General features: G+C 47.6%; 1 protein-coding gene and 1 long non-coding RNA gene across 5 annotated transcripts in view; one reads left to right on the top strand and one right to left on the bottom strand.

Annotated features, from left to right (window-relative positions):
- The window catches only part of NRK (Nik related kinase), a 118,857-nt gene that overhangs the window by 69,172 nt on the left and 36,222 nt on the right, over positions 1-13,463 (top strand). For 2 of the 3 annotated variants that reach the window (XM_081897552.1, XM_081897554.1), the window contains 2 exons: positions 890-983; positions 11,883-12,062. In XM_081897552.1, coding sequence (XP_081753678.1) covers positions 890-983; positions 11,883-12,062 — 274 coding nt within the window. The remainder of the gene's footprint in view (positions 1-889; positions 984-11,882; positions 12,063-13,463) is intronic. The other variant, XM_081897553.1, reaches the window with a different exon arrangement.
- LOC309362170 lies at positions 5,339-6,283 on the bottom strand. 2 transcript variants are annotated; one of them, XR_014164823.1, is made up of 4 exons: positions 6,194-6,283; positions 6,013-6,089; positions 5,662-5,720; positions 5,339-5,439 (listed from the first exon to the last, which is right to left on the bottom strand). It is a non-coding gene; the product is annotated as an uncharacterized lncRNA (long non-coding RNA). The 2 variants fall into 2 exon arrangements; XR_014164824.1 differs by lacking the exon at positions 6,194-6,283 and having other exon boundaries at positions 6,013-6,184.

A 13,463-nucleotide genomic window follows, 5' to 3' on the forward strand; every position in this document is an offset into this window, starting at 1 on the left:
AGAAGGCTGTGTTTGCAGTCAGTGCTGGGTTTAAATTCATGCTGAGACCAATGCCCCACTTTCAGTGGGAATCTTTGCAGCCCTAGCTTGAATTCAAGATCACAGCTGTAAAGTTTCTTCCTTTGCATTCCCAACGTAAACAAAAACTGGGGTTCATGGAATAATTGAGAGGCAGCTTTGAGTACATTCCCAATTCTTCCTTCCAAAGTCTTAATCACCTGATGTCCTATGATGCCAGGTGATTGAAAAGTCAGTAGTCACATCTTTCTGGATCCAGTTTCCCACCCCTGGACCAAGAGAAACAAAAGATAAGAACATTGTTCCGGTTCCTTGGAAGCCACTTTTGGTTGATAGGACTGTATATCTTTGGAGCAAATCCTGTTTAACTGCCATTGATCGCTGCCCAAATTGCCATGATTGTTTGAAAGCAGGCAGAGCCACTCCAGACTCCATGGGACTCAGGAAGCCTTCGATATCTGATTTCTCATCTTAACCATCCAAGAACAGAGGCGATTCATATTGCATTTTTTAACCTAGTGGTTGTATCCAACCTAAGTTAGCCATGTCTTTCAGTATGTCTACTCTGAGAAGATATTTGATTTTTGATTTTTTTTATTGTGAATAGTGGTATACAAATATTTGTATAAATCAATAAAATTTTAAAAGTAAAATGTGATGTGCTTGATGCTATATGGAAAGAAAGAAAGAAAGAAAGAAAGAAAGAAAGAAAGAAAGAAAGAAAGAAAGAAAGAAAGAAAGACACTTGTTCCTATTGAGTAACTTTATTTTATTTTTGTTTAGAATGCATGTGGATTTTTCCTTTTGAGTTTTCCTTTCTTTCTTGCCTGCCCTACCCCATCTCTGTTCACTAATTGGCATTTGTTACTAGGCAACTACCCAGCAATGGAGTGATGGGTTTCTCAAGGGCAAGAGTTCCAGATGAGACTGAACCAAACCCTCGGAGTTCTGTAGTGGATCAGAAGGTAATTCAACCCCCCATTTCAAAGGGGCATCCCTCTGTGCATAGAACTAGAGAGATCAAATTCTGATTGCTAATATTGCAGCCATGCTGGTTGGCATCCATCTGTCTTTGGAGACAATGGAGGGTGAAGTCAAACTGTCAGAAGGTCATAGCGCCTGCACAGTAGCTGTAGACACTGATACGGGAGAGACATGTTTTGTTGCAGCTGGGGCAAATGAAGGCATCTGGTTGTGCAGATGTGCCATGGCGTTTCTTCCCCCTTAGCTCCTTGCAGTGGTCATTCCTCGTCTGGTCACTACTAGGGGTGCACAACGTTTCTGTTTCCAGGCATTGTGTTCATCTGCAAGGGATTCCTGCCATCTTCTGTGGTAATATTGCTAATATTACCCTTTGCAAGCATCGTACATGGATGGGGCCCTGGGAGAGTACTAAGGCAGAAAGATAGTGGCTGACCCAAGACAAATTAATGACTTCATTTGACCCATTCTGAAGTCCCACAGTCTCCCATGTACTGACCCATAATGTTCCAGGCGAGCTTTTCATCCCATAATAATTTGGAGTCGCTGTCTTCATTGGCTGGAAAGCAGGAACTGATACAGTCATACCTCGGGTTACAGACGCTTCGGGTTGCGTGATTTCGGGTGGCGCACTACGCCAAACCCAGAAGTACCAGAACGGGTTTCTTCCGGGTTTCGGCACTTGCACATGCGCAGAAGCACTAAATGTGCATGTGCAGAAGCACCGAATCACAACCCGTGCATGTGCAGACATGGTGCTGAGGGTTGCGGGCACTGCAGGTTGCGAACGTGCTTCCCGCATGGATCACGTTCACAACCCGAGCGTCCACTGTACTTCCAGTTTTCTGCATGCTAGTCTGTACATTTCGATTCTACCCCTAATTACTCATACTTTGGAATGCACGCACTAAACGTGCTAGCCGTATTTTATCCTTACATTTTATGAGAATTAGAGTAATCAGGTTAAGGGAGGGAATTATGAAAGGTTATTAAACCAGATTAAATGTCTATTAGATCAATGCTTCATTTACACTTCCATGGCACAGCAAAGCATCCTGAATTTAAAATGGAGCTGCTTTAAACCTTGTGTGAGCATGTATAGAAACTAGCCTAGTGTACTGTACGTCTGTTCCTCCACTCACTTTTGACCCTGGCTCCTCACACCAATGGCCCTCAGAAAGATGCTCAAAATGAAGTGTATCCCTCAGGCTGAAATGTGTTCTCATCCCTGGAGTAATCAGGTTAAAAAGGTATTTTAAAAATTCATAGAATTGTAGAGTTGGAAGGGACCACAACAGTCATCTAGTCCAACCCCCTGCAATGCAGAAATCTTTTTGCTCAACATGGGACTCAAGCCCATGATCCTGTGCTTAAGAGTCTCAGAGGCAGCTGATGTTCCAATGAAAACAGAGCAGCAGCCAGTTAAGGTGAATCCCTACAAGACAACCTAGGAAAGTATTAAGCCCACAGACCTATATAAATAGGAATTTGCCAGCCAGCAGAATGCCATTGTTGTGTTCCCATGGAGGGTGAAGCCGATTCTGGGTCCCATGGAAAAGAAGGCAAGGCGGGTCAGAAGTTGTAAGACCACAGATAAGTCCAAGTGAGCAACTTGTTCCAGGAAGTCCCAGTCTGCTGGAAGCAGACTGAGGCCTTTTCGACCAGACTTAGATCCTCCCCTTGTGGTGAAATCTAGAGTCTGACTCCAGGACTTCAGAGCACCCCACCCCCTGACATTATTAGTGACATCAGGTGACAGGCAGGTGTGTGGCCTCACTCACCTGTCAAATTTGGCCTGTGGAGGGGGGGGAAGTTCCCCACCCATGGTCTAAATGTATGCTGTGGATGTGAGCTAGGTCATAACCACTTATTGCAGAAGATCTCAATTCTTCTAGAAGCACCAGTTTCTGAAACAAATTCTGCGGTTGTCAAGAAACCAGCCCTTCTCTGTAACTATCACTTAAGCTTGCTCTTCTGTTTAGCCGTTGTTTGAGAGTGAGGTGGCTCTGCAACATTTGATGATAGGTTATGGACCCCGCAATGCTGAGTTTGTACCTACTTTGTAAATTTAAGGGGATTGTATTATCTCCTCAAAGAATTGTAGGATTGGAGCTTGGTCAGCATGCCGAGAATTTGGTTAGTGATACTTTCCTTCCCCATCACAGGTCTACAATTTCCAGGGTTTCGAGAATGGCTGCTGAGCCAATTTGGCTGTGATGTAGATAGGTCCTAAAGTCGGGGTGTGTGAAGATTGCCCAAGCCTTCAAAAGGCACCAGTGCATTGAAGCAGAATTGGGAGCATGGCAAGGGGGTGAGGATAGGAGAAGGCATACAAACCTTCTTCCCTTTCTTCTTCTTCCTCCTCCTCCCTGCTCCTATTCCAAGAGCTGAATCTGTAAGAAGGTTTGCAGAACTCAAAGGAGAGAAAGAATTGCAATTCATGTTTTACTTTTGTGGTTTCTTAATGCTAAGCAGGAGGCAAAATGCTTCCTGGCCTCCTCCTCATTTCCACATTTTCCAATTAGTGATTTGGCTTTTGAAACATCAGGCTGTTCCTACTTAAGATTCACAGTTTGCCTGCAAACATACAGGCTGGCACCCGCAGATGCTTAGCTCCAGTCCATTGTTTATCTCTTGTAGCAAACCACACAGAAGACTGGTTTCTATCTTTGGTGCCAGCCATAAAATACATCTCTGTGGGTTATTGCTTCAGCAGAGCTTAGAGGGGGAACGGCTGCGCAAAGGCTATCAGCATCCATCTTGGTTCTTAATGGGAGCCTCATCCTTCCCAGAACTGTCAGGCATTCAAACACTGCAGCCTTCACAGGCATCTGGAGCATTCCAGCTGTCATGGAACCAGAGGACTGGAAGAGGTCAGAGATCACCTACTGGCAGCCAGGTCCATAGCCAGTCATTTCATGGCATGCACTCGCCATAAACGATCCATGTGGCAGAACATTGGAGTTCAGAACATAAGAAGGGGCCTGCTCCTATTGCACATCTTAATTTTTAAAAATGGCTTTTAAATTAAAATAAGCTTGCACATTGTACATCCTCACAGGTGGCAGTAGGTTAATTACCTACCAGCTGTGCAATTGGCTCCGCATTTGTGCTCATGCACCCACACAGGGTTCTGCCCAACTTTGGGGGCCACGGGGAGGCTCACTGGGGCCTATCCTGCAAGGCCTGCCAGAGGTAGGCCTGGGGGGCATTGTAGTTGCAGGAAGGCCTGGCAGGTCCCGCCATATTATTATTATTATTATTATTATTATTATTATTATTATTATTATTATTATTAAGGTAAAGGGACTCCTGACCATTAGGTCCAGTTGTGGCCGACTCTGGGCTTGCAGCGCTCATCTTGCTTTATTGTCTGAGGGAGCCAGCGTACAGCTTCCGGGTCATGTGGCCAGCATGACTAAGCCACTCAGAGAGAGCAGACATGCTGATGGAGTCTCTGTGTATAGACAGAAGCCTGGAAGCCAATGTAGGTCTTTCAGGACCGGTGTTATATGGTCTCAGCAGCCGCTCCCAGTCCCCAGTCTAGCTGCCGCATTCTGGATTAGTTGTAGTTTCCGGGTCACCTTCAAAGGTAGCCCCACATGGAGCACATGGCAGTAGTCCAAGCGGGAGATAACCAGAGCATGCACCACCTTGGCATGCGCCACTACGGGCAGGGAGGGTCTCATCCTGTGTACCAGATGGAGCTGATAAACAGTGGGGTGCAACTCAACGTTGCCTGTGGAAAAGAGCAGGGTTGAGCTGCATTGCGACGCGTCCCCTTCCCGGCGATTGGCCAGGCTCTCCCCGCCCGTCTCGTCCATGTCCCGCCCTTGGGGGGGACCCTTCCTTGCCTCGTGAGCAGCAGCACATCTTTGAGCGCAGCCACATGCACACACTGAGGGGAGCGACATTTGGTGCGCTGCCCGCCCGTGACTCCCAAGTCTACCCCAAGCCATCAGGATAAGGGGGTGAGCTATGCTGCTTTGCCGGCGGTCTTCCCCCCTTCTCCCTTCGTTTTGACAGCTTGGGGGAGTCTCTCCAGAGGCTCACCTTGGCACCATCATTACATGTTTCTTTGCTGAGGCCTTTGATCATTAAATAATCGCCAGTGGCCAACAGGCAGGTGCAAAATGCGCCTGGCTAATTTCAAATACTGGCATGAAGCTTCTGCCCACAAATCAGTTTTGCAAAATGCACAGTGACAACCAAGACAGGACTCTTTGTCAGCCACAAGAGAACACTTTTAATATAGACATTGACTTCATACAAGACATGTGGTTTTGGTTTGACTCGTGGTCTAGTTGTACATTTTCCAAGAAAAAAACCTCTAAAAATCTTTTCAGGTGGAATATTTCCTATAGGAGAAACAGATAGAGAGTTATCAGCACTACTTGCTTTCTTCAGAGAGTCTTTGCAAAGATGCATACATGACGTGGCCTGTGGGAGAAGAAGACTCATTTTATCCCAGGTCTGTCCTCCTTTGCTCAAACCTTGAGCACTGCATTCCTTATCAGCTATAGCTCCGCCTTATCCATTTCTGTACTGCTTCCATGTTATTTTGATACTGGCTCTTGTAGGAACGCCTTGGTTTTAAGTCAGAGAGTTGGTCTGGAAGGGTGTTCTCCCCGCTCCATGCAAATTCTCCGTTCTTCCTCTTACCTATTTTATTTGTGAGGAGGGGGCTTCAGCAGCAGCCACAGTGGTGCAGAAGCCATACCCTGCAAGAAAGATGGAATCCCTGAATGTGTGAATGGTCTGTCACAGACCAAACGACCAGGGACGGGGCTTCAATAAGCCTTTGCAGGAAGTCCCAGGTGAGCAGAGGGCTCTTGGGCTCGAATCCTGTTTCTGGCCAGGAGCGTCCCAATGGGGGGCAGGGGGCGGCTGCCCCAAGTGCCATCCTGAAGGGGGTGACATTCCGATGTGCCCCCTGCCCGCACCCCCAAACCCGCAAATCGCGAGCAGCAAAGCATAGAGCGGCAAAGCAATGAAATCCCCCTGTCCCCTTACCTGTGAGGCGAGAGGCCATTGTCTCAGCTCCAGTCCCTCCTGGGATGCGGCAGCTCCCAGGCTGAACCTTCTCCTCGCTGCAAAACAAAGGGAGACATCAGCCGACGCCTGGCTCCCAGCCACACAAGCCCCAGTCTGGGACAGGAGGGTGGGGACCTGGGAAGGGGGTGTTTCATCCTACCTGATCTTATAAGCTGCCCCACCCTGAACTCTTCCGTGCAGGCGTCTGGCCTCTGTCCCAACCGGCCTGGCATGGAGGCAGCAGCCAAAGTCTCCCCTGGCTCCAGAATAACTCTTGAGGTGTTATTGATGGGGGGAAACTTTGTCTGCACCAAGTACGGCTGGGAAGGAGCCATGCCCGCATGGGGAACGGATGGAGGGTGAGGCAGCCGAGGATCAGGGGCCAGGAACCGCCATGGTGGTCTGTTATTCTTCGTCCCGGGAGCAGGCGCTGGAGCCTCATCCCTGGAGGCATGGTCCTGTGGAGGAAGCAGGAAGCATCTGATGAGAAGGGGCTGGGGCAGATGAAAAACTACTGCCCCATTTTTGATGACCCCCCAAAAGAAGTTCCACAAGGGCCCCTTCCTTCTATCCCAGTACCTGATGTTCGCCACGTTCGCCAGTCCCTCCAGGGATTTCGCCAGAATGAAGTAGACTGGGGAAAGACTCCCTCCCTGCAAAGGAAATGGAGGAATCAGCAAGCGCCTGGATCCCAGATGACAGCACCAGTCTGGTGCATGAGGGAGGGGGGACACGGGAAGGAAACATTCCTAATATATGGGGCACTCAGTTGGCATTTCCCCCCTCATTCTGGCGGGCCTCTTGCCTAAGGAAGAAACAAGCTCTGTTAGTCAGATTGCTTGGAGGATTTGGAACCAGATAAATATATAGATGATAATATTTATTATCATCATCTATATATTTAGACATATTTATGAGCCAATTTTGTGCCCCACCCCTCACCTGCGCCCCTGGCGGGCCCCCACCTCATCACCCCCTAGCTAGGGCCCTGCTTGGACCACAGAGAAACCCTCTCCATAAAACTATAGGGATCTCTAAATCAGGCCTTCCTCCTCCACCCCCAAGATCACTGGGAAACCCTTCCCCTGCCACACAAGGTCACAACATACCTCTGGATTTTGCTGGGTTTCCCTGCACCGCTGGGCTGCTGCTAGTTCCCCAAACCACGGACCTGCAAAGGAAGAAGGACATTGTATTCTCTAGGGGGGCAGAACAAGCACCCCTACCAGGCTGCCCATGCCCACATCACCACAGGCTGCCAACCTGCTCCTGCCTGGGTGCCTAACCCCTGGCTTGGAAGGAGGGGGGCGAGGGGCTAGAGCGAGATGGGACTGCAACCCCCAACACAGTCCCTACCGCACAATTGCACTCATTTCACACGCTAGCAAAGTTATGCTTAAAATTCTACAAGGCAGGCTTAAGCCGTATGTGGACTGAGAACAAAAACAAAAATGAAAATCATTCCAATGAGAAGGAAATGCAAGAAGGGGAAGAAATGGCGGTAGTGAGAGATTTTACTTTCTTGGGCTCCATGATCACTGCAGATGGTGACAGCAGTCACGAAATTAAAAGACGCCTGCTTCTTGGGAGAAAAGCAATGACAAACCTGGACAGCATCTTAGAAAGCAGAGACATCACCTTGCCGACAAAGGTCCGTATAGTTAAAGCTATGGTTTTCCCAGTAGTGATGTATGGAAATGAGAGCTGGACCATAAAGAAGGCTGATCGCCAAAGAATTGATGCTTTTGAATTATGGTGCTGGAGGAGACTCTTGAGAGTCCCATGGACTGCAAGAAGATCAAACCTATCCATTCTGAAGGAGATCAGCCCTGAGTTCTCACTGGAAGGACAGATCGTGAAGCTGAGGCTCCAATACTTTGGCCACCTCATGAGAAGGGAAGACTCCCTGGAAAAGACCCTGGTGCTGGGAAAGTTGGAGGGCACAAGGAGAAGGGGACGACAAAGGATGAGATGGTGGGACAGTGTTCTCGAAGCTACCAACATGAGTTTGACCAAACCACGGGAGGCAGTGGAAGATAGGAGTGCCTGGCGTCCATGGGGTCACGAAGAGGCGGACATGACTAAATGACTAAACAACAACAAGTTGCTTTGGGAGACGATAATCAGGCATAGCCCAGTTCTGTGAAGCTTGGAGGGGGAGGGGAGGCATCTGGGTTTTAGCAGTGCAGTGGTACCTCGGGTTAAGAACTTAATTTGTTCGGGAGGTCCGTTCTTAACCTGAAACTGTTCTTAACCTGAGGTACCACTTTAGCTAATGGGGCCTCCCGCTGCCGCCGCGCAATTTCTGTCCTCATCCTGAAGCAAAGTTCTTAACCTGAGGTACTATTTCTGTACAAGCCAAGCCCTGTCTCCATGGCTCACCTGAGTTAAGAGAATCCTCTTGCCTCCAAGTTGGGAGAGACCCCCTTTTTTCAGCACTGAACGGCCACATGCTGAGAGCAATGGCGGCTGTTCTGCTGCTTCTAAGTCCAGCTCAGCTTCAGCCCCCCCCTCGTGCCCCCTTCTAGAACCAACCGCTCTCAACCGACTCTCAACTGCCCCCCCCTTCAAACTCTTTCCAAGCCTCCTTCCATCTTCCGTCTCCACCAGAATTCCACTCTCTCACTTCCCCCTCCCTCCCTGCTTGACATTCCCTTGGGAATTGTAATAGCATCACCTCACAATAATAATATTGTCACTCATCTCCTCTAGGCCTCCTCCCTTGAGAATCCATCTTTCTCTACCAACTCTCACTGTCATCTGGCAGGCATCCCCCTTGCAGGGCACTAGAAGGCTTGCTTGCAAAGCAGCACTTTGTGATATCAGCGGGCAAACAGGGGCCAGGCTGCTGGGTTGTCCAGCAGCTGAATGAAGAAAAATAAAACCGGGGGGGTCAAAGTGTGCTGGGATGAGGCCACCGTGGGTAAGGCCAGAGGGGGCTGCTGGGGGGTGTGGTTGTGCCTCCCCTTCTTCTGCATCTTGCTCCCCCGCCTGTTCCTTCAGCTGCTTGAGAGAATCATAGCATAGTTGAGTTGGAAGGGATGCCAAGGGTGATCTAGTCCAACCCCCGGCAGTGCAAGTATCCTGCCCACTGCCAGCCCCTGGCTGGGCTCCACACTCCACCTTCTTACCTGCTGGATGCACAGACCCCTTGCCATTCTGCATGGGGTGGGAAAAGGGGAGAGAGAGATGTTTTGCTCCCTGTCCCTCCGGACATGGATATGAGAGCCCTGTCAATATCTCAAGGGCGTCACTGGGAGGAAACTTGTCTTCTCCTGCTCCAGAGGCACTCAGGACCTGAAGCCATGGCTTCAAGCGACCAGAAAGGAGATTCCAACTCCACGAAGAACTTTCTGACAGCAAGAGCTGTTTGACAGTGGGAGGAAATCCCTCGGAAGGCGGTAAGACTCTCCTTCCTTGGAGGTTTTTCAGCAGAGCTTGGACGGCCATCTGCCATGGGTTCTTGAGCTGAGATTCCTGCATTGCAGGGGGTTGGACTAGATGACCCTTGGGGTCCCTCACAACTCGACAATTCTAAGATCCTCTGATTTAAAGTGCATCCAGTGAGCATTTAAAGCACATGACGTCCCCCAAATGATCCTGGGCATTGCAGATTCCTTCTCAGAGAGTCCAGTGTGGTGCAGTGCTTAAAAGCGGTGGACTCGTAATCTGGGGAACCGGGTTCGATTCCCCACTCCTCCACCTGCAGCTGCTGGGTGACCTTGGGCCAGTCATACTTCTCTGAAGTCTCTCAGCCCCACTCACCTCACAGAGTGTTTGTTGTGGGGGAGGAAGGGAAAGGAGAATGTTAGCCACTTTGAGACTCCTTAGGGTAGTGATAAAGTGGGATATCAAATCCAAACTCTTCTTTTTCTCCTCCTCCTCCTCACAGACCTACAAATCCCAGAAGCCCTAACAAACTACAATTCCCAGGATCCTTTGGGGGAAGACACCTGCTTTTTAGAACAGAGAGGAGAACCTGCAGCTGACTTCCCCCAATTTCCTAGGAACCAGGAATGGGAAGCTCAAGTGCTTCTAAGAGGATGACTTCACAGAGCAGGGGGGATAAAATATTGCTCCAACGGTTGGCTGCCTCCCCTGGATGTACATTTCCAAAATAGAAGATAACAAACAAAATACAGCAAGAGTGTTTTGTGTTCTGCAGGCTCCTATTAGTTATGTGCAAACGGCTTTAGATACCTATGAGGTCCATAAATTACCATGTAGCATATATTCAACACAAAAAACAGTGGCAATTTGTTGTTGACAAAGGACAGCTGGACATAGAAAGGGCCCCATTACCTTCAGTAGCTTAGGGCCTCATCAAACCTAAATCCGGCTCTGCATTGGACGTTTGGCTTCCAAAGAATGTTCGCAAACCAGAACACTCACTTCTGGGGTTGCGGCAATTGGGAGCCAAAACGTTCAAGTCGCAAGGCGTTTGAGATCCAAGGTACAACTGTATGTTCTTTTAATTTTTTTTAATGCTTTCAGCTTTAGGTTTGTCTTTGCTGAATGAAATGGTCTTAAATAGATGCTGTGAGCTATCTTGAGCAGTTGTGGAAAGATTTTGAGTATTTCAAATAAACAAACGGCAGTGAGTGAAGCCATCAGCAGGATCAGTCCTGAGACCAAAAGACTCTGCAATACTCCCAAATTTATGTCAGGATAATACTTCCTAGGGCTGAGCCTTCAAATCTGCTCACATGTTGCAGTGCTAAACACATTGGCAATGAAATGTATTTTTAACCAATTCTATTCAGGAAAACCCCCAATAGTGAGCCCACCTACTCCTACCATCTGGAACTAAGGACCTGGGTTTTCAGATGAGAGGATAGGACTTCAGGTCTGGTTTCCACTTCTGCTCCTTTCCTTTTTTTCTTGTTGAAAACAGCATCTTCCAGTATTCCAGTTGCTGGTTGTGGTCCTACCCTGTCTTTTCTCCCCCACCTTTATCACATATATTCTCAGTGGAGGAACCGGCTTCATGAGTCATGGTTATAAGCCGGTTTATTACAAAACCGACTAAGAATTTGTTTTTAAACAAAGATCTCTGCTTGGAATGTAGGGATAAGAAGAGACGCTTTGAAAGTGAAGCAAAACTCAGCCGTTCTCCTAGCACTGAGGCTCAGCCACATGGAGACTAATCCTGTACATAAGATTAATGTTGTCTGCTTCGTGTTGCATTTGTGATGTTCTATCATGTCATTGTTATTTATTGTTTGTAAGCCAAACGGTCAGGGGTCCTTTACCAAGCCTCAGCACCACTGCCAAATAAAAAGGTCCTCTTCCTCCCAGGCCACCTTTCTGGCTTCATCTGGAAGAAAGGGGTTGTGGTTAGAGCTTCCCTAGTAGAAGATCATAAGAGGTGCACTTGCAAGGTGAAGCAATCTCTGAAATTCACCCTTCTTCTAGTTTTGATGCTGGCTTCTTAAAGAGACTCCACCTCATTACCCTGCTGCTAGAATGCTAATGCTTCTTTGGGTCTGTGTCATGGGGGCCTAAGAGGATGGATTAGATATCATTTGCGAAGTGCTTTGAAGATGAACTTCACTGTATAAACATGGAGCATTACTAGTGTCCTTTAAGCAGCTCCCATCCATCAGAATCCCATTTCCAGTGTCATTTTATTTTATTACATTTTTTCCTGATGCGCTGACATTCCTGCCATAATCTGATTTTCATTAGCTGTGATGTACTACAGAGATTTGGACTTCCAACATTCACCAGCATTTGTTACCATAAGTGTTACCACAAGTGAGCAGCGCTGCATGCTGGGAGGAAGGGAGGGGAGAATAGCTTGACTTCTGGTCACAGAACAGCTCTTAAAAAGTTGTCGTTGTGTGCAGGGTTATGTTGCAGGAAAGCTCAGCTGCAGTTCTCAGGAACGATTCTGGGGCATGAGCAACCAAAACTATCTTCTCCCAGACCTGTTGCAACAGAGCCAGGTTTCGAATTGTTCAGCAAACCAGCTGAAAGTTGCTCAGAACCACTTTCCGGAACCTCAGAGCCAGCCTATTCCCAACAAGGTAAATGTCACATATTATGACAATAAACAAACTGAAATGCAGTCCTTCTTTTAAGATTCAAACTTCTCTGAATTATATGATGCAGTTCTCCAATCAAAAAAGTATACACACAAAAAATGCACATTGTAATGAAAATAACATACAAAACTACTAGGGCAAATGCCTTGCAAAAATGTGTAAAAGGAGAAGTTGTGTGCAAAAATTCATATCTCAGGACAGTTGCGCTGGCTTGACCCTGTGATTGAGGGGGACTAGCACCACCGATGTGCTGACGTCACCGCCTTGCAACATGCTCATGCTGTGTGTATATTCCACATGACTTGCTGACATCATTCACGCACGCTGCCTGGCATATTATGCATATGCTGCGCAAATGATGTGAGCATGTCGCACAACGTGACTATTGAGTTGTTGATGTTGTTGTTAGTTTTAGATGTCCAGCAATGTCTAAAATGTTGTACATTTTGAAGCCCTGTAATAAGGCAAAATCTGTTTTATCCTGAGGGGTGATAGATATTGGCCATTAGCATTCCATTGCATCTTGCCAGAAGATTTGGTCTGCATTGCTATGGATCTGCAGGGAGGCTGTGCCAGTTACTTGAGGTTGTTATACGTTCCAAATTAAAGGAAAGCATTTATGCTCATTTACTTCAGTCTTCTCCTTTAAGCTGTTATGGAAGGGAGATTTAATGGTGAATCATGTATGTCTGTGTGGTGGTGAAGAGAAATAACCTGCCCTACACATGTTATTGCTGTATAATTTTTATAGATGTGAAAGAACTAGATTTATTTACCCTTTGTTTTTGTTTTCCTTTCCAATGAAGCTTTAGAGTACAATCCACTGCTAATCATCCAGATTTCTAATAGTTAGATCCACTTCCACCTTCTAGAATCAGAGAATCACAGAAATGTAGAGTTAGGAAGCACCACAATGATCATCTAGTCTAAATGCAGGAATCTATTTGCCCAACATGGGACTTGAACCCATCACCTTGAGATTAAGAGCCACATGCTCTACCAACAGAGCTACCCCAGCTGGAACTTCTGCACAGCTTCCATTCCAGAGCCCTGATAAGTACCCAGTCTTACTGGATGTCTGGAAGGGGTTTCAGAGCAGTGGGCCAGACTCTACTACTCACCCAACTAGGGCTCTGGTCAGATCTACTGCTCCTTCCCATATTACCCCACTTTCTTCTTCACAGCCTAGGTGGCTTCCTAGTAGCATTGGCCGCAGGGCATCTTAGTGCAGCAACCCAGTAGAGTGCAATGTACATAAGCCCTGCAGTGGTACCTCGGTTTACGAACAGCCCTGTTTACCAACTATTTGGGTTATGAACTTCCACAAAACCAGAAGTCTATGAACTTTACCTCAATGTAGGAACGGAATCCGAATGGTGGAAG

This window comes from Podarcis melisellensis, assembly GCF_964234715.1.
Source record: "Podarcis melisellensis genome assembly, chromosome: Z".
NCBI lineage: Eukaryota > Metazoa > Chordata > Lepidosauria > Squamata > Lacertidae > Podarcis > Podarcis melisellensis.